The following is a 27,798-nucleotide window of genomic DNA, read 5'->3' on the forward strand; positions in this document are numbered from 1 at the left end:
GACGGCTGAGCTGCTCCTCTAGGAAATTAGCCCCTGCTTCCTCACCACCTTCTCTGCTCCCACCTCGGTGCCCCTGCGGCTCGCGGGACGCTGCCTCCGGGCGCTCGGAGCGAGTTGCCGGGACTCCCCTGGGGAGCTGGTTCGCGGCAACCCCTTTTCCTTCCGAGGGGGGCGAGGTGGCGCGCGCGTGCCTCGCCCCCGCCGCGGCCGGACACACTCGCGCCCTGGCCCGCGCGCCGCCCTCGCGCCCGCTCCCTCCAGTCACCCCACCCTTAGTCGTCCCCGCCACCTTACTCCACCACCCTCCCCCGCCGCTTCGCGCACACCGCGTCCCGGCCCGGCCTCACGCTCGTCTCTCAACCCAAACCGCTCACTTGCCAGCCCTTCGCCCCCGGAGGCTGAGGAAACATTTCCCGGAGCGCACTCCTCAGCCCGCCCTCCCCCCACATCGCTCGCTCTCCCCTCCCCCCGCTCTTTCTTTCTTGGGGGAGGGGGGCTGTCGCCTGGGATTGAAGGCCATTGATTTGTATGTATTTGTCCCGGCGCCGGAGGCTGCCCCAGCCGCCCGAGCGGGTGCCGCCACCGCTGCCGCCAGTGGAGTTGCCTCCCAGCTTCCCTAGAGTGGTTAGGCTCCACCAAACATGTCGGCTCCTATCGGGCCGCGGGGCCGTCCGGCTCCCACCCAGGCGGCCTCTCAGCCGCCTCTGCAGCCCGAGATGCCCGACCTCAGCCACCTCACGGAGGAGGAGAGGAAAATCATCCTGGCTGTCATGGATCGGCAGAAGAAAGAAGAGGAGAAGGAGCAGTCAGTGCTCAAGTAAGGACCCAGCTCCATCTTCCCGCCTCCCTCCCTGCCCTCCGCCCCCACGGCGGCTGCCCTGCGGCCGCCTGCGCGCCCGGGATCGCCTCCCTCCCTCCCGCCGGTGGCGCCTGGCCCACGAGGGCTGCGGCCGGCGCCGGTGGCCGGGGCTGCTTTCTGGGTGTCAGGGCACGGGGGTGTGTGTCGGGGAGAGAGGCGCGAGGCCGGCTGAAGCGAGAGTGGCGAGTCTTTGGGCGTTGTAATTTTCCCGAGCGTCCTTCATGATATCCCCGCGAGCAAGTTCGGCTCCCGTGGCCCCGCCGGGGCGGGGGCTGAACCCCGGCTCCGCGCGTGCCTTCTTCTATGCCGCCGCCCCTGCGTGGAGGCAGTGACTGGGGCAATGCATCCAATATGGCCGTGCACAGGTGCTCTTAGTCCGGACCCGGGCGTAGGCGCGTTGGCCGGGGATGCGGACGCCGCCGCGGGCCGCACGTCCGGCGCTTCCACGGGGCAGCTCTGCCGCCAGCGCTGAGAAGAGCAGAGCTGGCCACGGTCACCGCGGGCAGGAGGGCAGCAGTGCGGACGAGGGCCCTGTGCTCTGCTGTGCCTCGGGTGGGTGTGCGACCGCCGCCATCTTCCAGCCCCTCCCCCTCGGCGCGTTCTAACTAACACCCTGCACTCTGCTGCTCTTCCTGTTGGCAACTAGTAAATCTATTTAATCCTGACGAGACTCCAGTTCCTACCATTACTGCAGTTTGGGATGCTTCCTTACCTTGTGAAGTTCTATTCGTGCTCACGGTCTAGGCTGCCCGGATTTGGCCGAGGGTGGGAGTGAAAGCAGCCGCCAGACAGCGGTTTAGCGGCGGTGTAACTTCAGCACTAGGGAACTGTCCAGACCGATAGCTGTGGCGTGGAGTTGCTTTCTTGTTAGTTTCTTGTAAATGTTTTACGGTGATTTGTTTTCTCAGTTACTGGGTGAAAGAGATTGTGCAGAAGATGTGTAACCTTTTTATGTTCTTCCAACTGAACTTTTCTCTTCTTACTTGAATTATTCACTAAGAGGTTAACTTGCACAGTTTATACGCCAAAATGGAATGGCTCTTTTGTGTTGTTAAATATACTTTCTTATGTCCTCCACAGAAACACACAATTGAAAGTGTGGAGTTCCTCTGTGAAGGAATTAACACCCTAACCTCTAATCATGTAAATTTTAAAAACAGGTTGTTGAATTCAATGTTCTTTAATACATTTAACAAGTTTCTGTCTATACGTATATTTCCATACTTTAACAACATTATTATTTCAGTTTATGATAAAAGTATCAATTATTTGTACGTTTGAGAAAAATATCATCAAAAAATATTGAAGGACTAAAGAGCAAATGTATTTCTGACTTGTTAACTGAAATAAGAAGAATGGCTTCTTCAAAGATTATTTCTGGGCTCAAGTCCTTTCTGGGACTGTGATTTATTAGTAGCTATGGAAATGAAAAAAAGATAAAGAGATTTAAGTAGATTATTGCAACTAATAGAAGAATAGAGCATTATTTTTAAAAGCTTTTTGAGCGTACTCCTAACTTCACTTTACTGTATATACTTAGAATACCAAGCTTTTGATGACTTAGATATTTAGATATATTAATATATATTTTTACTATATTGTTATAAAATTAGTATTGCCAAAGTGATGCTCAAATAAAACATAGTTTTATTTCTTTGACCCAGATATTTAAATGTAGAATGTTTTTTATTTATAGTATGTTAAGTAATAGTATTTATTGGCAAATTCATTATAGTTTCAAACCTATTTATTCTAATGAATAGAAATTAAATGAACTTTTGAGTACTGAATTAAGAATTACTGAAAATGAACAATATATTATACCAGAAAAATGTTGTGAAAGGGTTGGTTACTCAGGTGGATACACATTAATAAATTACACTTCTATATAAACCTGCATGCTGTCAGTACATATAATGTCTGATCATTCATGTTTACAATTTAGGTAGAAACGAACATTCTCTAAACATAAACAGTCTATGAATTTACATGGATGAAAAATCCATTCATATTTATTTTAAATATATATATATTTGCATTTTTTCCTAACAGTCTTGGAAAGGGTCTTAGCTCAAAATGGCCTACATGGTTTCAGAATTATTTTTGTTTGCATTTTAACAATAAGTTATTTGGAGGTTAAAACCATAATACAGTGTAAATGTTCTTTAAAAGTGCTTTTGTCTTTAATGAAATAATTGTAGGCAAGGAAAATGTAGAAAACAATAGACTTCATAATAGAATTATAATGAGAAATGAAGCATTTTCAAGAATTTGACAATTTATTAAATAATATATTATCAATATTGATATTAAGTTTTACATTGTTATATGTAAGAAAAAATACTAATATTCTTCAATGGTTACTATTTCCCATTAACTTTGAAGGGGCAAATATCTGGTTATGACTATACTATTCTTTGTTTCTTTTTAGTGATATCTATTTAATTGTATGTTACCATCTGTTCTGAAAGGTCCTGGACAAAGAGAAATAAACTGAAATTCAAAATCTTATCTGCTATCTTTTAACAATTGTGTTAGAAAAAGAGTTTGATGCGTGAAAAATTGAAACTTGGATGAAAATATTTTTGCATGATCTGTGAGTTTCAATATTCATGTTAAGTATTCATACAAAGTGGGTGTGCATTACAAGATTATATATTGGAGTACATGAAATATTAAAACTTATATTTACATTTCTATTTTATTCAAAAAGAAAGAAATTAAGCTTTACTGATACTATATAGATTCACAATATTAAGATGCATATAATTTACAAATAAATATTTATGTAGTAGGAGGTTCATGCCTGAGATATTTTTAATAAAGGAGGTGAGCGGTGATAAAACAGATTGAGACCACTATAGTAATTTCTTGCCTTAGGAGCTGGAACAATTAAAAAACTGTATTTATTGTTAGCAATTTCTTCCAAGCCTAGCTAAACCTATCACTGTCAAGTGAGCGAGACACTAAAATTTTGGAAGCATTTTTATTTACCTAAAGATCTCTAAATAGATCAATAGTTACTTTTGTTTATCCTTACATGAATTCCATTAAAATTTTTAGTTTGAATAACTCAATCTACCAGTAAATTCTAGAGTGCCCTTTTACTGATTAATGTTTTTAAATCTTGTCTTTCAAGACTAAACTCCTTGAGGGCAAGAATAAAAATGTACCCTTCTTTGGAGTTTGCATTTTACAGTATCCTTAACACCTGTGCATAGTAGTTACGTAATAAATAAATGTTGATTTAACTTGTGATAATGTCAATAAAGTAGTTTACCATTTTTGTTGGGAAAGTGGAGTATGATTTTTTTTTTTGAAAGAAAAGCATAATGAAAAGGTTTCTATTTTCCAATGAGGCTTTTTTTGTTTGTTTTTTTGGTGTGATACTATGGAAAAATATGAGGAACACAAACCCACTGAAATCAATAGAAAGGTATTCATTCAGTAAATATTTATTGAATTTCTACTGTATGCATGTCATAGTCTTTCGGATGAGATGTTTTTCTCACAAAGTAGAAATTACATGTTTCTTGACCTGAAAATTATCTTTTCGATCTCAGTTTAGATTTTCTGTTAATGTCAAAGGGATAATTTGCTCCTGATATAAAGGAAAATAATAAAAAAAGGTCCCTGATAGATCAACTTAATAATTTAGCTTATATTGAAAACAGGAGAGCAGTTCTACCTATTTTAATAACTCAGTTTTAAAAGTACTTTCCAAAGTCAATTTGTAATCTTCTTTATTTAATAGGTAATAAATAAGCGGTACAAAATTTCTTATGGTTTTTTAAGAATTTCTAAACATTTTCCCTAATCAGAGGCAACTACTATTGCCAGCTTATTGTAGTCCACCAGAAAATTCTATATATAGGAATAGATAGGAATATATATGAAATATTTTGTGTCTGTATATTTGTATATGTGTGTGCACATTCGTGCATGAATTTGTGTGTATAAACATAGAAAACACAAATGTATCCTGAAGTTTACTCTTTAATGAACACTTACTAATTTACAGCTACCTATTCATTTTAATGACTGCATAATATTCCATTTTATGAATATTCTCTAATTTCTTTAACTAGTACTATATTTTTGGATAAGTTAATTCTAATTATTTTGCTATTTGGAAAAACACTTAAATATCTTTGTATACATACCATTTTCAGACATGTGTGAGCATATCACAAGGATATGTTTTTAGGAATAGAATTATGGTCAAAAGGTCAATATATTTTGTATTTTAATAAATATTGCCAAATTTACTTTCATAGAAGAAGTATAGATAAGTAGCATATACTGGGGGACTTACCACATCATTGCCGACTCAGTGTGTGATAATCTTTGCCAATATTTTGGTGAAAAATATGCCATTGTAGATTTAATTGCTGTTTTCTCAGTGAGGGTGAGAGCCTTTTACATTTGTATAGAGCCTTTTGTATTTCTTTTTCTGTTGGTTATTTTTAGCGATCTGTAGACGCTCTCTGTCTTTTGTTTTGTGACCTTGTTTGTGCTTTTTTTTTACTGGTCAAGATTTTAAAAAATGTATTTGAATTTATTACTTTTTGTTTTATGGCTTGGGGTTGGTGATATTCTTAGAATGATCTTTCTCATTCTAATATTAAAAAAAACCTACCATATTTTCTTCTTATAGCTAAATGAAAATTTAAGATCATGGCATGTCAGATAAATGATGCAATGTAATCATGCAGACTTTTAAATAAAAATTGTTATACATGTAAATAACCATAGCCGTTACCATTGCCAGAATTGAAAACCTGTATTTTTTAAGGACTCAAAATGCATTCTAAAATTTTAATTGGCATTTTTATAAAAAAGTACCCAATAAGTTCTTTATATATATTCTATTTTAAAGTAACTGGGACAATTAAGTAATACTTTCTTGTTGTCAGTACTGATAAAGAACTGATTATACTGTGTGATTAAGAGGCAGGTAGTGGAAGCAAGGGCGATGGATCAGATGGACTTTGACCTGAAACCTTACTTTACTAATTATTAATAACTGTAAGGTCTGGCTTATGTTATTAAGCCCTCTGGGCCCGTGTTTCCTCATCTGTATTATCTCAGTAATACTAAAACTCTCAAGTCTCCATCCCACCCAAACTTTATCTTTCATTTGTAGATAAGAGCTCATGGTCAAGAAACTCACTTAAAGTGGTTCAGAAGGTCTGGAGCATACTGTTTAAATATGGAGATGAGTTAATAGAAGAGACTGGAGAGATGGAAAGGGTCAGAACTTAAAAGATTTTTTTCTCCTGTTTTTTATTGAATTTATTGGGGTGACACTGGTTAACAAAATTATACAGGTTTCCGGTGAACAATTCCACAACACGCCATCTGTACACTTATTGTGTGTTCACCACCCCAAGTCAAGTGTCCTTCCAGCACCATTTATCCCCCCATACCCTCCTGCACTTCCCCCTGCACTCCTCCCCACAGTCACCGCACTACTGTCCCTGTCCATGAGTTTTCTCTCTTTTATTTTTCTTGCTTAATCCCTCTACCCCTCTGTACCCTACCCTCCTCCCCCTAACTGTCAGCCTGCTCTGTATCTATGAGTCTGTCTCAGAGCTTAATATAATTTTTATGCTGGTCTTTCAATTTGGATTTAATCCTGTGTTCCCAGTGGGTGGTCCGTTGTAAGTGAATATAAATGGTTTTTGAATGAATGATTAAATCTGGAATCACCTGAGTGAATAGCTGCTAATACCTCAAGAAATAATTGTCCTTGGGATTTGGTGATCACATTTGTACGAAGTTTCATTGTTTACTTTTCTTGGACATGAGAGCTATTGGTTATGATGTATGGTATCAATTAAACTAATCGAGTGGTGGGCAAGAAATATGAAATCAGTGAGAACAAAATATATTTAATAAATATTATTTTTTCCACTTAAAAAACTTTTAATAAACATTTATTCAATGATGTGAGAGTTTAAGCCACCTTTCCTGGTGACAGACCCCTGTTTTTGCTATGGTGTGGAGTATTTTTCTATTTGAAATAGTAGTTGTTAACATTTTAGATAACTACCACCAACAGAAAATTCTTTGGGCAATGATGATGGTGGTATTGCAGGGGTAGGAAGCTAAGTGGACCCTCAGAGAGGATTTGTGGAATTGGATCATCTTGTAGATAGGCTTAAAAAAAAACCCACAGAATTTTAAAATAAAGGGAACTTCAGCACAGATATTTAAATGGTCAGTTAGTGCAGATGGTATATACCTTTTAGGACAAAGCATCTTTTACCAGGTTCAATGTTGATATCTAGCTAATACAGGATATAAGGAATGTTAGCATAAGGAATATTACGTAATGGGCAGTGCCGCTCTTCTTGTATGCTAACAAGAACAAAGGTAACATGGGAATGAAGTTGAGCCAAAGAAATGAACCAGGCCTTGACTGGGTAGCTCAGTTGGGGTGTCCAACCCATGGCCTACAGGCTGCACATGGCCCAGGATGGCTATGAATGTGGCCCAACACAAAATTGTAAATTTACTTAAAACTTTTTTTTTTTTTGCTCATCAGTTTTCATTAGTGTTTGTGTATTTAATGTGTGGCCCAAGACAACTTTTCTTACAGTGTGGCCCAGAGATACCCAAAGGTTGGACACCCCTGGTAGAGCATTGTCTACCAGGTTCCATCCCCAGTCAGGATCCTTACAAGAATCAACGATTGAATACATAAATAAGTGGAATGACAAATTGATGTTTCTTTGTCTCTGTCTCTCAAATCAATAAATTAAAAAAATTAAAAGGAAAAAAAGGAAATGAACCAGAAGATGTGTGTGATCAACTGTTTCTTCTGAGGCAATCTATACCTAAGATTAAATCAAAGAGCCTTTGCTCTGCCTGTATCTCATGTCTAATTTCTTAAAATATTTTCCCCTTTCTAGTAATATTCTTACAGTAAACTCTAGTCTATTTCTGTTGACATAATAATGAGGGCTTATAGTACCCCTGGAGACAGTCTTATTATAGTACCATACGTTGTCTTAGCTGAGATCTGAGAAGGAATATGTGGAACTGGAAGAAAGAAGTGGAAATTCAGGAGTATGAGACTAGTGTTCAGTTTTTATCTTAAGACTGTTCCTGTTCCACACAGGCTTTTTTTAAAATTTTTTTAATTTTTTTAATTTAAATAGATGCCTGGAGTTGGAGCAGGAATTGAAGGAAGGGACTAACATTCAGTGTCTATTATGTGCTAAGATCCAGGCCACAAAGCTTACAAATACCAGAACACAGATATGTACCTAGATCTTTCTAACTCCAAAACCCATTTCCTTTTCATCATATTGCTGTTTAGTCTTTTGGAAAACAGTTAAGAGCCCAGTGCTTAAGTGCCTGAACTTGGACAAGCTTGGGTTTGAATCCTAGCTCTGTTACTTGGTAGCTGTATATAAGTGTGTTTATCTGTAAAATGGGGATAATAACACTCACTTGAGAAGCTGTTATGAGGATTAATTGAGTTTGCCTTTGTAAAGCCCTTAGAATTCTTAGCACATAATAAATACCATAGAAGTGTTTGTTAAATAAATAAATTAGCTACAAGGGGAAAGTGTTGATAGCTATAGAGAATATCAATCTAGTTTATCATCAATAAATACTTTTATGAATCCCCAATTTCTAAATGCTTGTTGAAGGGACATTGTTACTTTCTTTAGTAAAGACCTAGATCTTCCAAGGTTATAAATAGTACTTCTTGTATTAGTTTTCTACTACTAACAAACTTAGTGGCTTAAAACAACACATTTATTATCTGACAGCTGTCTAGGTCAGAGTTCTAACAGGGGTCTCACTGGACTAAAATCAAAGGAACTGGCTGCATTTCTTCCTGGAATCAAAAGGGGGAGGATGTCTCCTTGATCATTCAGGTTGTTAAAAGAATTCAGTTCCTTGAGCTTATATGATTGAGATCCCCTTTTCCTTGTTGGCTATCAACAGAATGCTGTTCGAACCTTCTAGAGGCCTGTCTCTAGTGCTTAGAAATAGCCTTCTTCGTCAACAGGCTGTTGAGTCCTCATGATGCCATCTCTCTGACACTACTTCTGTGGGCATCTCTCTGCTCACCACTGGGAAAGTTTTTTCTCTTTTAAGGATTCATGAGACTCATATGATAGATTGGGCCCACTAGATATTCTGGAACAATCTTCCCTCTTAATCATATCTGTGAAATCCTTTTTGCAATGTAAGGATACATATTTATACTTTCCTGGAATTAGAATGTGAACACCTTTTGTGGTGGGGGGCTGCGTTCTTACATTTCTCTAGTGAGTGCTGCTAGATATAAGATTGGATATATGTTTTTTATAAAGTAGACATTGTGTTCTTATTTTAAAAAAATGTATTTTGTATTCAGAGACACAAATTTCAGAGTGATATCTTTGAGATACTATTTTACAATGCATTTTTCCATGGATTCATAATGCTTTATTGCCCTCAAATTACTGCCAATCTGATCTTCACTTTTTAATTTAACATTTTATTCCTGAATTAAAATGTTCTAACTGGGGTTAGGATTGAGGACCTGGGGACCAACAGTATTAATTGTTCTGGGCTCTGCACATAAGTGCTCTTCCTAACTAGTCATTTTAATTATTGTATTTATTTTTATAGAGGGAAGAATAAATAATATAGCCATATGACTAGCATAATGAAGTGTTATTGAAATCTTTCCAAATGCAGTCTTTTAATTATCATTTAAAAGACTCATCATAAACTTTATATTGCAGTATGACTAAATAAAGATTTGGATTTAATCTTTTGACAAGAATATGGTTTCTCTTGGAATGTTTGGTTGAAGGCCCATTTCTGATCCTACAATGTGTGCCTTTTTTTTCTTATGGTTATTAGCCTAGAAGTGTGACTTAATAAAAAGATACAGTATGCATTATTACTTAAACATTATGTTATTTAAAATATAATAAGGTGTTTTAACTTAAGTATATAAAATATTAAAAGTAGTTGTGAAATAAAGTAGAAAAAGAAAATAATCCAAGGTTGTCTTTCAAAAGTACTAATAATAATTCATGCTGCAGTATATAGTTTTATGTGATAGGATACACTAGATATTAGAGTTCTGTCAGGAGACAAACTGAAATAGTAGTTTAAACAGGAAAATTTTAATATAAAGGATTATCAACCTGTAGCACAGAGCAGCTCCCACTTTAAGGGTTGAGGTCCAGTTACCTAAGCAAGGAACAAACTTGGAAGAGGCCTCTCCCCTCATGGCTAAGGCTGAGATTCAGCCCTTGTAGGAGGGTGTGGCTATGGCTCATTGCTGTCACAGTATTGGGTAAACAAGTAGGAAATCATCTGTGGGGATGTCAGTGGGACTTGCTGAGAGGCTGGCAGGAGTGCTCAGGAAACTCACCAGGAAGCCACGTAGTGGGTTTCAGCAAGACTTGCTGGGATACTGTGTGGAGGGCTGCTTAAACTGTTGGAAAGATGCCTCATGGTTAGCCCTGCTAAGAGGGCGCGTGCCAGTGGGTGTTCTCTAATCTCTTGGCAGCCAAATATCTCAGGAAAACAGCAAGGCACCCAGAACTAGGAGTAGCCCCTTCCTTTAATGTCCCTCTAGCTCCCTCTACTGACAAAGCTTAACATTGTGCCATCTGGTAAAAGGGAAATGGTTCGAGTCCAGATCTAGTATCACGAAACAGGACAAAGAAGGGTGGATTTGGAGCTAGCAGGCAATAAATTTATAAATTTACAGTAGACTGTGTTATTACAAAATATCAGTAGCATAAAACAACAAAGGTTTATTTTTCTTCCTGCTACATGTTTTCTCTGGGTCACCTAGGATCTCTGCTCCATGTCACCCTTATTCTGGAACACACAGGCTGATGGAGATGCTAGCTGGAGCACATGAAAAGAGAGGCTGTGCTGAATAACAGGTTGTGTCTTAAAGTTTCCTCTCAGGTGAAATACAGGGTCTGGTACAAATAACACCCCCTTTTTATTACAAAATCTTTTATTACAAAATCATAAGCATGTAATTCTGTAACATAACAATATCACACTCAAGCCCACCATGTGAGATTTTAGGTGAAATGTTCAAATTAAAACTATAAATTATTATACCTATATTATTATCCTACCAGCCACACTCAATCAGGTGTTTATTCTGCCAGACCCTGTGTGTACATGTGTGTATATGTGTGTATGTATGTATGTATGTGTGTGTGTATCCAGCCATGTAATATGAAAAATAGAGACATTTATTAAAGAAGATACAAGAAACACAGTACATAGGACAATGATGCCTTAGTCCTCAGGATCTCACATAGTTCTCCCAGTCACCATCAGCAGCCCCGTTGTATTTTCCTGAATCTTATTGATGGCCTGAAATCTCTTCCCTTTTAAAGGTGATTTTAGGTTTGGGAAAAACCGGAAGTTGCAAGGCACCAAATCTGGGCTGTAAGGGCCTGAGTCCCCTGGGTGATTTGATGTTTCACCAAAACACTGAGCAGGACACGTGATGCATTAGTGGGTGCATTGTCATGATGAAGCTGCCAATCACCAGTTGTCCATAACTGTGGCCTTCTGAATCATCAGAATAGTTTCCGCAGAGGAATGTTGAAGCTTAATGCAAAATTTGATGCAGAATTGTTGCTCTACTTGCTCAAGTCGTTTTGAATGTGATGGCCACACAGTACACAAATTCATTCAATGGCATCTACTGCCACCACTGACTAGTAGAGTGGGGTCCTCATTGTTCATGCATGTGCATTCCAGTCCACTCTCCTTGGCTGCCAGGCTACATGGGTGTTGCACAAACTGGTCTCATTATATTAATTAACAAAGGCTGTACTTTTTCCAGACAGACTGCTGCTCACATTCCATTGGCCAAATCAAGTTAAATCAAGTTACTTGATCAACAGGATAGAGAAGTGCAGTTCTACCGTGCATGGACAGAGAGGCAGAAATATTTTTCAAAAAATAATTACAAGATTGACAAGATTGGCATTAGAATATTTGGCAATCCCTAGGATAATTATTTAAAGTTCTCCCTTTAAATTTTTATTTGCTTTGCAGTTTTTATGAATTTTAGTGAAAAATTACATCAACATAATTTTTTTCCATATACATATTTGTTTATTTTAGTAACTTTTACATATATAAATGTACTAAACTATATGCAAATTACTACAGTCTAACTCTTCAATAAACACAATCAAAATATAAATAAAACATGCATAGATAGGACATATGCTGACATTTTAATGGTAACCTCTGGTGAGGATGAAAATGAAATGGGATCGTGCTGCAATATTGTTTTTCTTAAAAAGAAAGAGTTAAATATGTTAACATGTTATAATGTGTTAACATGTTAAAATATGTTAAAACATGTTAACATTTGTCAAATTTTGATTGTGGATATACACATTATTGTTTTATTTTATTTTATTTTATTTTTTTAAATTTATTTACTTTTTAAATACATTTGTCTCTGCCTCCCCCCCACCTCTTTCCCTTGCCCCCTCCCACCTTCCCTCCCTCAGCTCTTCCCCTTTGGTTTTGTCCATGAGTCCTTGCTATATGTTCCTTGACTTTCCCCTTCCCTTCCCTTTCCCTGCCCCCGTCTTCCCTCTTGTCTCTGTTGATTTCTTTTCCTTTCAGTGTTGCTGGTCATATTTTTCTTGCATCTTTGCATTGTTGGTTAGGTTCCGCTTATAGGTGAGATCATATGGTATTTGTCTTTCGCCCCCTGGCTTATTTCACTTAGCATGATGCTCTCCAGTTCCATCCATGCTGTCTCAAAGTTTAGTACTTCTTTTTTTCTTTCTACTGCGTAGTATTCCACTGTGTATATGTACCATAATTTTTTGATCCAATCATCTACTAATGGGCATTTAGGTTGCTTCCAACACTTGGCTATTGTCAATTGTGCTGCTATGAACATTGGGGTGCATAGGTTCTTTTGTATTGGCGTTTTGGTGTTCTCAGGGTATAGTCCCAGCAGGGGAATCGCTGGATCAAAAGGCAGTTCCATTTTCAGCTTTCTGAGGAAATTCCACACTGCTTTCCATAGTGGCTGCACCAGTCTGCATTCCCACCAACAGTGGACTAGGGTTCCCTTTTCTCCACAGCCTCGCCAGCACCTGTTGTTTGTGGATCTGTTTATGATGGCCATTCTGACCGGTGTGAGGTGGTACCTCATGGTGGTTTTGATCTGCATTTCTCTGATGGCTAGTGATGCTGAGCATCCTTTCAAATGCCTCTGGGCCCTCTGTATCTCCTCCTTAGAAAAGCATCTGCCCAGGTCCTTTGCCCATTTTTTGATTGGATCGTTTGTCTTCTTGGAGTAGAGTCGAGTGAATTCTTTATATATCTTGGAGATCAAACCTCTATCTGTACATCAACATAATAATTGATGGTATTCTTAACTTGAGGTCAGTGACCTCAAGCCAGATAGTGAAGTTATTCTTCTGTGTAAAACAGTGAAGTTGAAAACAAATTAAAGCATTAAAGTAGCAGGAAAAATTTTTTTGAGGGTTAGATATAAACAGACTTGACTTTACACTTAAAATTTGTTATATTAATCTATGCTTATGTTATATATGAAATATGTGGAATGTCCTTTTATGCAGAAAAAAGTTTTTTCATTTATGGTCAGTCTTGGGTAGGGTTAAAAAACCAGATTTAGAGATCTGGATTAAAGTTTTGTTTCCATCATTCACAAGCTAAGTTATCTTGAAGAATCACCTTAAACTCTCTCAGCTCTGTGAAATGGAGATTGAAAACAGGTCCGAAATCATTTAACTGAAACTCATGATGCCAGATGTGTTTTAGAATTCAGTTGTTTTGGATTTTAGAAATGTAAGGTGCATATACCATATTGTAAAGTGCTATAATATGAAACTCTTTGCAAGGTCAGGACAGCAGCCCCTAATCAAAAATCAAACACGTTTATGTATCTCCAGTGAAACACAAAATATTTGTAAGTGGGTTAAATAAAGACAATCTAACACCTCATGCTAATTAATATCAGGAATTTAGGACAGAGTTACAAAATTCGTTTTCAGAGCTTTTTGGATTTTGGAATTATGGGTAAGGGGTTATGGGCCTGTGGTGGCCATTGATGGTATTATTCTCACCAGGCATTGAAAATAATATTTAATGGTAAGAATTGAACATTAGATTTTTGCTGCGGTTGGCTCACTTAAATAGATCAATATTGGGGTCTTGATCTCAGGTCATTTGGATTTTTAGTAAAAATGATTTAAAAGGTACTGTTGCCAGAAAGAGTTTCACATATGAAAAATGATCATGTAAGTAACTCTTTTGCTTAAAATATCAGTGTCTTCCCAGTGCTATCTGCATGCAGCCTTTAACTGGAGTCCCTCCTCTCTACCATGGAACACACAAAATTATGGGTAATTCTTTTTTCACTTTTGCCAGGTATGAGTATATAGCTATTACCATTGTAGATGCATAAGAGATAAATTAATTCATTTCATACAATGGTTGCTTTAGGACCTTAGAGGTTAATTCTCTTCTAGATCTCTGGTTGACAAAGGCAGGCAAAAGTATATAATTCTTAGGATGACACACAAGACCTGTGATGATCTGTCCCCTATTTATTTACTACTTGCGGTCCTGTTTTCTTCCCTTCCACTATGTATTTTAGCTAAATAATTACACTCCTTTACTTAGTGCTTTCAAACATTTTTCATATCATGCCACACACAGTAAATGAAAATAGACACATATGTCATGATGGGGTAAATTGAAAAGATTTGGGGGTATTTACATGGGACTTTCTAAAAAAAAATAAATCTCATGAATCTCATCTATTATATAATTATAAGCAAAACAAATGTGAAGTATTATGGAAGATAGTATATGCTGAATTGTAAAAACTTTTAAATAGTATCTTTCTGACATCTAAAATGGGAAAATTAGCTGGCCTCTGTAAGTACAACATTTGAAAAAAAATCACTTATTTTCTTAGTTTTGAAACATACACATAATTCCTGATCAAGATTGTTCAACAATAATCTCTTTAAGTTCTCTATAGTCACTGCTGATAAGAAATACTGTGTCAGTAATTGGTAGGAAATTACAGGAAAGAATTCTTTTTAAACAAAAAAGGTGATGGAAACTCTTATATTAGCCAGAATTTTGAAAATTCATCCTCTTTAAATTTTACTTCAATGGTGGTAATATTCTTTAACTGCCCTTCTTTTTCTTTTATTGACAAATGTAAAGTTGAAATTTTTTATAATGTGAATGGATTTCATGTCCACTTGAGCTGTTAAATATCTGTTTGTTTGTTTGTTTGTTTATTAGAGAGAGGGAAGAAAGGGAGAAAGAGAGGGGAGAGAAACATTGATGTGAGAGAAAAATCCATTGGTTGCTCCTCTTACCCGACTCGCGCCCAGACTGGGATGAACCCGCAACCTAGGCATGTGCCCTGACTGGGCAAACCAGCAACCTTTTGCTTTGTGCGTTGACGTCTGCCTGAGACACACTGGTCAGGGCTCCACTTGAACTTTTAAAGAATATCTATTATTTAAAAATAATGTTGATATTCTTTTTAAAGTATATACAATACTGGCTTTGGGACTCAAATGATAACTTTCACTAACCCTGGTGAATCATTTTACCCTAGTTTTTATGAAGTTGAGTTATTGCTTTGACTCTATACACTTTGTCATACTCATTAATATACATGGTTCGTGGAAAATTTTTGTTTATTTTAGATATTTGGAACTGTCAAGTAAGCCATTTTTTGAAACCAGTTATCAACTATTAACAAAATCTGTAAAGCGAGAATTACAATGTTAATCCTTCTATTTAGACCAAAAACTTTAAAATAAATGCTCTCAGCCTGGCTGGTGTGGCTCAGTGGAATGAGTGCCTGCCTGTGAACGTAAAAGGTTACAGGTTGGTTTGGGGTCAAGGCACATGCCCGGGTTGCAGGCCAGGTCCTCGGTTGGGAGTGTGCAAGAGGCAACCAATGGATGTTTCTGTCTTTTTTCCCTCCCTTCCTCTTTCTAAAAATAAATGAAATCTTTAAAGGAAATACTTTCATTTTGAATAAACAATGCACCAAAAGTACAGGACAGTGGAGAGTAGTATTCTGAACTCATTTTTGTTGTACACAGTCAAAAGTAATTGCTGTTGCAGCAGTTTGGGATTCATTGGATTCTTCTTTTTGAAAACAGTATTTAATGTGAAATTTGTATCTACAGGCAAGATTTTACAATAAGAACATCTCTAGGAATAAGATAGTATTATTTGAATTTCAAATTTTTCAGAATTTATACTTTCTTCTCTTGCAAATTTATACATTATTGCTACAATACTTTGTTTTAAAATCTTCATTTACTGAACTGAATATTTCATTTTTTGGGGTACAGTGTAAGACAAATAATACCTTTTTAGCTATTTCCCTTCAGGGGCTGTAATATCGGTTGTTAACTAGATTACTAACTGTAGATTCACTAATCTGCATTGAAAACTTAGTACTAAGTAACCTTCTTGGTTAGGGTTGTCTCTGTGTTCTCTCAAATGCTATATAATATGAATGTCCTCTCAAATACTAATAATATTGTTGCAAGTGCCACTTGTTCTTTTTCTTTTTTCCCTTTTGGTTAATTGATTTAAAATAAAGTTGGCAGTTTCCTTGCAGACTGGTAAATAAGCAGTTCTGCCTTGTGCTTTGTTATTTTTCATGTGCAGACACTTTAAAAAGTAAAATCTTTTACTTTCTGTTAAGGTGCTGATGTTGTTTATTTGGCTCTGTTGCTTTGTGATAACTTTTCATGCAAAAAAGACAGTTTGAGGAGGAGAAGAATTATCAGGATATAGAAATCCAAATTGAGATCCTTATTATATTGTTAACTAGTGACTTAAACTTTCACTTCAATAATTAAAGTTTTGAAAAATTCACAGTTGCTTTCCTGAAGGATTAAAATGGTTTTCAAAAAAAGTCTATTAAAATTTATTTAATTATTTAAATTACTTTTATTTTTAAAATTAAAGTAATTCACTATGACATTCTGTCATGAATGAGTCTCTTGCTAATTGTTAGCATCAAAAGCCAATTAAAAAGAAAAAAATAAAAGAAAGGAAGAAAAAGGAAAGAAGGACAAACAATAAAAAAATGACAATAATTTATGTTCTAATAGGGACATTTAATATGGGATAATGATGATGCTGATGAGGATAGTGATAGCAATTACACATCATTTATATGTTAGAAAATGTGAAAGTAAGGGCAAATTAAATTAAAATGAAATACTTAATATTATTGTATAAAATGAAGAACTCAATAGATAATAACACCATTGTGGTAAATGTACTAATTAGACTAGACCACCTGAGGTGATCCATTGGGAAGGCCAAGGAGAGATGCTACATGGTGCTGCTTTGACAAAGCCATGTATACTCTATACTCTCTAAAATAATTTAGAAAAAATTGATGTATTCTTGTACATGTTTAAGTTTGCATGTACAATTTTCCATTATGGCATACAGTATAGTAAAGATGATTATTTTTTGTTTAGGTATTTATTCATTCTTATTTTAAATAACTGTGTTTTGAGTGTCTCTGCCTTGTACTAGTCACTGTACTCATTTAGGAAATAGAGAGGAATAGGATGTAGTCTCTACACTTGAGGTGCTCAAAATCTAGTGGGCAAGAGTCATGGAAATGAATAATTAAGTACATTATAAGTGCTTTATAATAGTTATGTACCAGTTGTTGAGCTGAAAAAGAGAAAGAATAGGTATATGAATATGGAGAATTTAAGAGAAGGCTTTATAAACAAAGATAACATTCAAACTAGCTTTACAGGAAAATTATAATTCAGTATGTAGAAGAGAAGGACATTTTGGGGGAATGGCCAGTATATCTTTATTGCTAGATGCATGGAAGATGGGAAGAAGGGATGGAGAGATAGAAGCTAATTTGTGAGGGTCAGTTGTAAAGGACCTTGTATGTAGGCCTGGTATTTAACTGATATGCACAAGCACATCGTTATTAAAATACAGAGTAGGACAAAAGTAGGTTTATAATTGTGACTACGCAAAACAGAGTTTATTCTTCTGTTATTATTTATTAATTATCTTTTCCATAGGAACAATTACAAACCTACTTTTGCCCCACCCTGTACTGAATAACTGTCATGTAGACTGGTAAATTTTATTGAGAGAATAGGTTACCTAGAGATATTATCCAATGTAATAATCTGTAGAGGAGGATTATGGGTCTTGGTAACCTTGCTGGTATGAATTAATGTGGTCCTTGGGAGGTATGTGGTGGCTGGAGTGTCAGTGTTTGCCTGATATTCCAGAGTGTCCTGTTGTTGGAAGCAGTGGAGCAGGCTGCAGTGCAGGTAGTTTTGTGGAACCATTTTTTGGGAGGTGTCCTGAGACACCAAGGGTTCATGCCCTGTGGGAAACACAGGCATCTGTATATGTGCTTATGTGACAGTGACATGCAGGTGGGATGCCCAGCTGCCTTATAGCTGCAACAAAGTGCTGCTGGGTACCAGCCACTAATGACTGTTATTGTAATGAGAATGATGTTGGGAAAAGCTTGGTATGGTTCTAAATACTAAGTTATGGTCCCATTAAAGAGGCTAAAACTCAACAAATAATTTGGAAATTATTAAAATGACTATATCAATAATTTATTCTTCAACTGTTTTTTAAAAAAGATTGTATTTATTTACTTTTAGAGACAGGGGAAGGGAGGGAGAAAGAAAGAGAGAGAACCATTAGTGTGAGGGAAACATTGATTCGTTGACTCTTGTATGTGCCCTGACCGGGACTGAACCCGCAACCCAGGCATGTGCCCTGAATAGGAATAGAACTGGTGACCTTTCACTTTGCAGGATGATACCCACTGAACCACACTGGTCAGAGCTTCTCGGCAACTCTTATTACACAACAAGCAGGTATCTATATCTATATCTATAGTTTATTTGGAAATAATGTTAATCATACTAATTTTTTATGATTGTATCAGTTGATAAGTATTTAGATCACTTATCTTTGTATGCCATGTTAAAAAGTTTGAATTTATCTCATTGGAATATTTGATTAGAGTGAAAGGTTTTGAAATAAGAGTATGATAGGGTCTGTTATGTCAATAAATTCTACTGATTTAATGTCAGAAAATCTAACTAGTGTAAACATTGTCACCGGTGTATTTTCACTGGAACTACCATTGTCTTGTCTCTATATTATGTCTCTGTAGTGGGCTTTTCCTTGTATTGCTGCAGAGTGCCATCTTAAAAATCAAATTTAATTAATTCATTCCTTAGTTTGAAGGCCTCTTTAGGCTTCCTAATGCTTTGGATAAAATTCATACCACTTATTTTTGCTTATGAGGTCCTTCACAGTCTCTTTCTAACCTATCTTTCTAGCTTCTTCTTCCATCTCTTCCTTTAATAAATCTTTTCTTTCAGCTATAATAAGATTTTCACTGTTTCTGGAGACGTAAGGTAGGGAGGGAGCCCCTCTTATAAGGGAGATATGTATGGAATAAATAATTCAGTGAATTAATAACATACTATATATACAATATGTCCTGAAATATAATGGGACAATATCAGTGGTGCTTTCAATTAAAAACTTATGCTGGGATCCAAAATGGTGGAGGAGTAAGTGGAAGCTACACTAACCTCCTCCCAGGACCAATCTGGAATTACAACTAAATTGTAGAGAAATCATTCTGAATAACCAACTGAACTGTAGCTGGGGAGAAGCCTTATAACAACAGACAGAAGAAACCAGTTTACCACAACAAGACTGGGTAGAGTGTGCAGGAGGCACGAAAGGGCTGGCTGGGCTCCCAAGGGCTGCAGCTGAAATTCCAAAGGGATCGTTCAGCCGCTGGCGGGTCCCCCCTAAGAAATGTGGAATATAAACCCCAAGCTGGGCTCCCTGGCCTATAACACCATAGCCAGAAAAGAACCCAGATAACATCCAGCTGTGAAAAGAAGCAGGGTTTCTGTCTGCCAGGGAGAGACAGTTGGAGACACAGAGAGCCTCTTCAAGGGCCAACACAAAATTTCTCCAGAAGAAGAGCTAGATGAAATGGAGGCAAGCAATTTATCAGCTAGAGAGTTTAGAGTAATGATTATAAGATACTCAATAGCATGAAAAAAGACATAGAAACTATCAAAAAGAACCAGTCAGAAATAAAGAATGCAATCTCTGAAATACATAATATACTGGAAAGAATAAACAGTAGGCTAGGTGAAGCAGAGAATCGAAGCAGTGATTTGGAAGACAAGGTAGGAAAAAAACACCCAGGTAGAGCAGCAAAAAGAAAAAAGAATTTTTAAAACATGAGGAGAGCTTAATAAACATTTTGGACGTCATGAAATGTAACAACAAAGGTATAATGGGAATAAGAAGGAGAAGAGAGTGAGCGAGGGATCAAGAACCTATTTGAAGAAATAATGACTGAAAACTTCCCTAATCTGGTGAAGGAAAAAGACACATAAGCCCTGAAGCTCAGAGAGTCCCAAACAAGTTGGACCCAAGGAGGCCTACACTGAGACACATCATTATTACAATGACAAGGCTTAAAGACAAGGAGAGACTCCTAAAAGTGACAAGGGAAAAGCAGGTAGTTGCCTACAAGAGATCATCAATTAGACTATCTGCTTTCTTAACAGAAACATTTCAGGTCTGAAGGAGGTGGCGTGAAATATTCAAGGTGATGGAAAGCAAGGACTTACAACCAAGGCTATTTTATCCAGTAAGGCTATCATTTAACATTTAACGAGAAATAAGGAGCTTCCCAGACAAGAAAAAGCTAGAGGAGTTTTTAAGAGCAAACTAGTACTGCCTCAAATGTTAACAGATGTTAATGGGCTTGCCTGAAGAAGAAGAAGAAAAAAAAGAAAACCGTCTAACAATAAAATGGCACTAAATATGTGTCTGTCAATAATCACTTTCAATGTAAATGGCTTAAATGCTCCAATCAAAAGACACAGAGTAGCTGAAAGGAGAAGAAAATAAGACACCTGTATATGCTGCCCATAAGAGATACATCTCAGATCAAAAAGTACATACAGTCTAAAAGTAAAAGGGTGGAAAAAGATACTTCATGCAACTGGAGAGGGAAAAAAAGCTGAGGTAGCAGTAGTTATTTCTGACAAAATAGACTTTAAAACCAAGGCTAAAGTAAGAAGCAAAGAAAGGATACTACGTAATGATAAAGGGAACAATACAATAAGAAAATATAAGCGTAACACACATTTATGCACTCAACTGAGGTGAGGAGCACCTCAGTATGTGAAGCAAATCTTGATAGACAGAATGGAAGAGAGAAACAGAAATACAGCCGTAGTTGGAGATTTTAACACCCCACTGACCTCAATGGATAGATTTTCCAGGCAGAAAATCAACAAGGAGACACTGGCCTTAAACCACACACTAGGTAAAATGGTTTTAATAATATCTTCATAACATTTCACCCCAAAGCAGCAGAATATACATACTTTTCAAGTACACATGGATCGTTTTCTAGGGTAGACCACATGTTAGGACACAAGTCTCAATGAATTTAAGAAGATTAAAATCATTTCAAGACTCTTCTGTGACCGCAGTGTTATGAAACTAGAAGTCAATCACAAGAAGAACACTGAAAAACACACAAAGACATGGAAGCCAAGTAACATGTTATTAAATAATGAATGGGTCAACAACAAGATCAAGGAAGAAATCAAAAGATACCTTGAAACAAATGAAAATGAAGGTACAACAATCCAAAACATGTGGGAGACTGGGAAAGCAATCCTAAGAGGGAAATTTGTATCATTACAAAAGAGAGGCCTATCTCAAAAAGAAAAAGAAAAACCCCAAAAGCCAGAAAACCAAAAACACCCCTACAAAACAACAAAAAAACCAGACAAACTCAAAACAAGAAAAAGCTCAACTAAGCAATCTAACTTTACACTTACAGAAACTTGAAAAAGAACAACAAAGCCTAACGTCAATAAAAGGAAGAAAATACTAAAGATCAGAGCAGAAATAAATGAAATAGATGCTAAAAAAATGATACAAAAGATTAATAAATCCAAGAGCTGGTTATTTGAAAAGATAAATAAGATTGAGAAACCTTTAACCAGACTCATCAAGAAAAATAAGAGAGGACCCAAAAATAAAATCAGAAATGAAAGAGGAACAATACCAACTGACAGCAAAGCAATACAAAAGACTTAAGAAAATATTATGGTTTTTTTTTCCCCCATCTTGCAAGATGGCAGGTGAAAAAACTGAGAAGATGGATGCCAAGGAGAAGAAACCTGAAGCCAAGAAGGCTGATGCTAGTGGCAAGGTTAAGAAGGGTAACCTCACGGCCAAGATGCCTAAGAAGGGGAAACCCCATTGCAGCCCAAACCCTGTCCTAGTCAGAGGAATTGGCAGGTATTCCCGGTCAGCCATCTATTCCCAAAAGGCCATGTACAAGAGGAAGTATTCTGCAGCTAAATCCAGGATTGAAAAGAAAAAGGAGAAAGTTATGGCTACTGTCACAAAGCCAGTTGGTGGTGACAAGAATGGTGGTACCCTACTGGTTAAATTTTGCAAAATGCCTAGATGCTATCCTACTGAAGATGTGCCTTGAAAGCTGTTGAGCCACGGCAAGAAGCCCTTCAGTCAGCATGTCAGAAAACTGTGGGCCAGCATCACTCCCGGGACCATTCTCATCATCCTCACTGGGCACCACAGAGGCAAGAGGGTGGTTTTCCTGAAGCAGCTGAGCAGTGGCTTGCTACTTGTGACTGCACCTCTGGCCCTTAATCGAGTTCCTCTGTGTAGAACACATCAGAAATTTGTCATCGCCACCTCCACCAAATTGATATCAGTGGTGTGAAAATCCCCAAGCATCTCACTGATGCTTACTTCAGGAAGAAGAAGCTGCGTAAGCCCAAGTACCAGGAGGGGGAGGTCTTTGACGCCGAGAAGGAGAAATACAAGATTACAGAGCAATGTAAGGTTGATCAGAAAGCCATTGACTCACAAATTCTGCCAAAAAATCAAAGCTGTCCCTCAGCTCCAGGACTATCTCCGCTCTGTGTTTGCTCTCACAAAAAGGCTTTATCCTCACAAAATGAAGTTCTAAATTTCTTTTGAAAAACCTAATTAAACAACTGATCTGTTAAAAAAAATATTATGAACAACTATATGCCAACAAATTGGACAACCTGGATGAAATCCATAAATTCCTAGAAACATACAATCTTCCAAAACTAAATCAGGAAGAAGCAGAGAATTTGAATAGACAGATTATACCTAGTGAAGTTGAAGCAGTAATCAAAAAAATCCCATCAAAGAAAAGCCCAGGACTGGATGGCTTCACAGCTGAATTTTACCAAGCATTCTGAGAAGAACTAACATCTCTCCTTCTCAAACTCTTTCATAAAATTCAAGAGGATGGAAGGCTCCCAAACTCATTTAATGAGGCCATAATTATCCTAATTCCAAAACCAGATAAAGATGCAATAAAGAAAGAAAATTATAGGCCCATATCCTTCATGAACATGGACACTAAAATCCTCAACAAAATATTCGTAAACTGAATACAGCACTGCATCAAAAAGATCATACACCATGATCAAGTGGGATTTATTCCTGGAATGCAAGCTTGGTACACCATTCACAAATCAATAAATATGATTCACCACATAAAGAAAATGAAGGATAAAAACCTCATGATCATATCAATAGATGCAGAAGAAGTATTTGATAAAATCCAGCACCCATTTATAATAGAAATTCTCAGTAAAGTGGGATTAGAGGGGATGTACCTAAACATAATAAAGACCATATATGACAAACCCACTGCCAGCATCATACTCAGTGGGCAAAAACTGCAAGCATTCCCTTCAAGATCAGGAACAAGACAGGGATGTCCACTTTCACCTCTTTTATTCAACATAGTACTGGAAATCCTAGCCACAGCAGTCAGACAAGAAATAAAAGTCATCCAAATTGGAAAGGAAGAAGTAAAACTGTCATTATTTGCAGATGCTGCTGCCCTGTACGTAGAGGACCCCAAAGGTTCTACCAAGAAACAACTAGAACTGATGAGTGAATTCAGCAATGTAGAAGGATACAAAATTAATATCCAGAAACCAGTTGCATTTTTATATGCCAATAATGAACTAACAGAAATGAAAATTAAGAAAATAATCCCATTCACAATTGCTTCAAAAAGAATAAAATACCTAGGAATAAACCTAACTAAGGATGTAAAAGACCTGTACTCAGAAAATTATAAGACACTGAAGAAATAAGTAGAAGATAAAAATAAATGGAAGCATATACTGTGTTCATGGGTAGGAAGAATAAACATCATTAAAATGTCTATGCCACCCAAAGCAATCTATAGATTCAGTGCAAGTCCTATCAAGATTCCAGTGACATATTTCACAGAACCAGAACAAATATTTCAAACATTTATATGGGACCACAAAAGGCTGAGAAAGAAGAACAAACTTGGAGGAAACACGCTACCTAATATCGAACTGTAATATAAGGCCATAGTCATATCAAAATGGCACGATACTGGCATAAAACAGACACACAGATCAATGGAACAGAATACAGAGCCCAGAAATAAACCCACACCTTTACATTCCATTAATATTCAACAGAGGGAGCAAGCACATACAATGGGCTAAAGATAGTTTCTTCAATAAATGGTGTTGGAAAAATTGGACAGATACATGCAGAAAAATGAAACTAGACCACCTCTTACACTGTATACAAGAATAAATTCAAAATGGGTCAAAGACTTAAATGTTAGACCCAAAACTACAAAAATCCTAGAAGAAAATGTAGGCAACAAAATCTTGGACATTGCTCATAGCAATATTTTATTGGATATATCTCTCCAGGCAAGGGAAACAAGAAAAAATAAACAAATGGGACTATATAAAATTAAAAAGCTTTTGCATAGCAAAAGAAATCTTCAACAAAATAAGAAGACAACCCATAGAATGGGAGAACATATTTGCTAATACATCTGATAAGGGGTTAGTGTCCGAAATTTGAAAAGAACTTACAGAACTCAACACTAAAAAAATCAAACAACCCAATTAGAAAATGGGCAAAGGACCTGAATAGACACTTTTCCAAAGAGGACAAAGAGAAGGCCAATAGACACATGAAAAGATGCTCAGCATCACTAATCATCAGAGAAATGCATATTAAAACCACAATGAGATATCACCTCACACCTGTCAGAATAGCTATCATTAATAAATCAACAAACAACAAGTGCTGACAAGGATGTGGAGCAAGGGGAACCCTTTTGCACTGTTGGTAGGAATGCAGATTGGTGCAGCCACTGTGGACAGCAGGATGGAGATACCTCAAAATATTAAAAATGGATCTGCCTTTTGATCCAGCTATCTCACTTCTTGGAATATATCTGAAAGAACCGAAAACACTAATTCAAAAGAACATAAGCACACCTATGCTCGTTGCAGCATTATTTATCACCTAGTTATGGAAACAGCCCATGTCCATCAATAGATGAGTGGCTAAAACAACCATGGGACATTTACACAATGGAATCCTACTCGGCCGTAAAGAAGGAAATTTACCCTTTGTGACAGTATGGATGGACCTGGAGAACATTATGCTAAGACAAAGAAACAAGTTAGAGAAAGACAAATACCATATGATTTCACTCATATGTGGAATTTAATGAACAAACTGAACTAACTAGGAAAGTTACAGTCTCCTAGATGGAGAGCAGGATAACAGCTAGGGGGGAGGGCAGGTTGGGGGATGGACGGATTGAACAAAAAGGAAAAAGTACTCATAGACTTGGACAACAGTGTGGTGATTGCTGGGGAACGGGAGGGGGTAAGGGTCTAAATGGTAATGGAAAAAATACAATAAAGATTAAATTAAAAAATAAGAAAAACAAATAAAAACTTATACTAAAAACACCTTTGAAGAGACTGAGATAACATTAAAGGCACACAGGTCTCATTACTCATTTTCTTCAAATTTAATAGAAATCTTATGGAATTGTTCTGGAACACATGCTTCCAATCTGCCACCAGATTTTGCAGCAGGAATTTACATAACCATGCCATAGCTCATAATTTACTGTTTCACAATTTACCATATGTTTCAGTATTTCCAGTGTTTTCAAACACTCTTGTATTTCCCACCCTTTCCAGTTCACATTTCTTTTACCCTGGCTTTCCCCCACAGTTCTCATTCATTCTGTGATTCATGAATAATCTCTGCTACAGCCTTTCAGTTTAGAGTCAGTTTCTAATCTAGTTCTCTTTCCCAGACCCATTTCTAGACTATTATAAACAATGCTTAATCCTCAGTTTAGTACTCTTGATCTAGCCTAGGCTCAGGACTCTATTCCCAGTACTTGTTTTTTGTAGCTTTTCTACTTGACTTTTTACCTCTGTTCAAAGTTACTGGGGTCAGAAGGTTTTGATTTAAGAATTGGGCAATCTTGTAATGATATAAGATAGTAGGTTAAGGGGGGTACCACGTCCTACACAGAATCCCCCTGGGTCGCCACGGATGAAGGAAAATAAAATAATTTGTTCCAGACACTCTTGGTCTGCCAGGAAAAGGGGGTGGTGATTCCCTCTAATGGAGAATGCCCTGAGCCCTTCTGTTGAAGTGGCTTTTAATTGAGAAAGATAGGTGCAGGGGTATACAGCATGCATGCAAAGCTCATCAATCAATGTCACAAGGCTATGTTTACAGAAAACAGGTAGAGATCATAGATAACAATAGAAGGCACACAAGAGATTTACTTCAGGTCAGTGTCTGGTAGACAGGGTGGTACCCACTCAGCCCTGAAATCTGGGAAACTGATCACATTCTATGCTTGACCCCAAACATCAGTACTTGTTAACTTGAGGGCATTCTTAGCAAAGTAAGTTTCATAGGATTTAATACATTCCTTTTCCAGGCCTGATTGTCGCCAGATCCAGATTAGGGCTGTACGTGCCTTTAGTATTGTTACACTGACTCAATCAGGCAGGTGGAGCAGAAGCAGCCAAGAGGTAAGGAGACTTCTTTCAAATAGAATGAGGATCCTGGCCATGACAAAGACGAGGGGTGAGGGTCTTTTGCCCCTTCTCTGTGCCCCCCAAGTCCTTCCCTGATGGCCCCCATGCGACTGTGCCTGTCTTAGGTTGCCCCTGCCATCGAGGGGTCTTACCCATCACTGACTAACCAGCCATCCTCCAGAGCCAAGCAGGGTCTATTTTCCTAAGGCCTCCTTGCTCAGCTCCAGCCTTGGGGCCTTCTTGCCTGTCAGCAAGGCTACAGTCCCTGAAACCAGGAGGGACAGTTCCCAACAGTAGGTCTAGTAAAAATTCCCCTCTTGTTTTCATCTGGTTAGTATGTAGGGGAATTTCTATAGTCTCAATCTAATCAGTTAAAAGAGCTTTGTAAGTGGCTATATCTTTATGACTGCAAATACTGCTTTTTCCGCTTATTTTCTTAATCCTGTGCTTCCTTAGCTGGTTTCAAGAAGTCAAGGCAATACAATGTGTTTAAGAAGTATAAAGGAAAGGCTTGGCATTAGGCAATCCTGGGTAATATCCTAGTTTGCTAGTTAGTAGTTGTGTGACCTTGAGCAAATCAGTGTCTTGCACTCTGTTGCTTTATCTATAAATTGAGGACAGAAGTGTCTGTTTCATAGGATTATGGTAAAATGCAAATATAATGCACTCTACACATAGAATATATGCAATAAACTTTAATAGGAAAAAAATAGGTATTATAAATTTTAGGCTACTTTTTCTGCTACCAGCCTTGAGCTTTCTATCCTTATCTGAATTTAGATTCATTTGCTATGTAAAGGTCAGTGTTGAGGTTAGATGGTGAGACTAGTGTGAGAGGAAGTGAGAAGAATGCAGGTGAAATTCATCTGAGTATTTGTCCTTGAA

At 37.5% G+C, this 27,798-nt stretch overlaps 1 protein-coding gene and 1 pseudogene across 8 annotated transcripts in view; both read left to right on the forward strand.

The window, feature by feature from the left end:
- The first annotated feature begins 578 nt into the window (after positions 1-578).
- The window catches only part of RIMS2 (regulating synaptic membrane exocytosis 2), a 473,698-nt gene continuing 446,478 nt past the window's right edge, over positions 579-27,798 (forward strand). For all 8 annotated transcript variants that reach the window (XM_054590373.1, XM_054590359.1, XM_054590361.1 and 5 more), the window contains exon 1: positions 579-817. In XM_054590373.1, coding sequence (XP_054446348.1) covers positions 642-817 — 176 coding nt within the window. In that variant the 5' untranslated portion in view covers positions 579-641. The remainder of the gene's footprint in view (positions 818-27,798) is intronic.
- On the forward strand, positions 22,113-22,985 carry LOC129084267 (60S ribosomal protein L6-like; annotated as a pseudogene).

This window comes from Pteronotus mesoamericanus, unplaced genomic scaffold, assembly GCF_021234165.1.
Source record: "Pteronotus mesoamericanus isolate MK-2021 breed Mesoamerican mustached bat unplaced genomic scaffold, CSHL_Meso_final scaffold_174, whole genome shotgun sequence".
Taxonomy (NCBI): domain Eukaryota; kingdom Metazoa; phylum Chordata; class Mammalia; order Chiroptera; family Mormoopidae; genus Pteronotus; species Pteronotus mesoamericanus.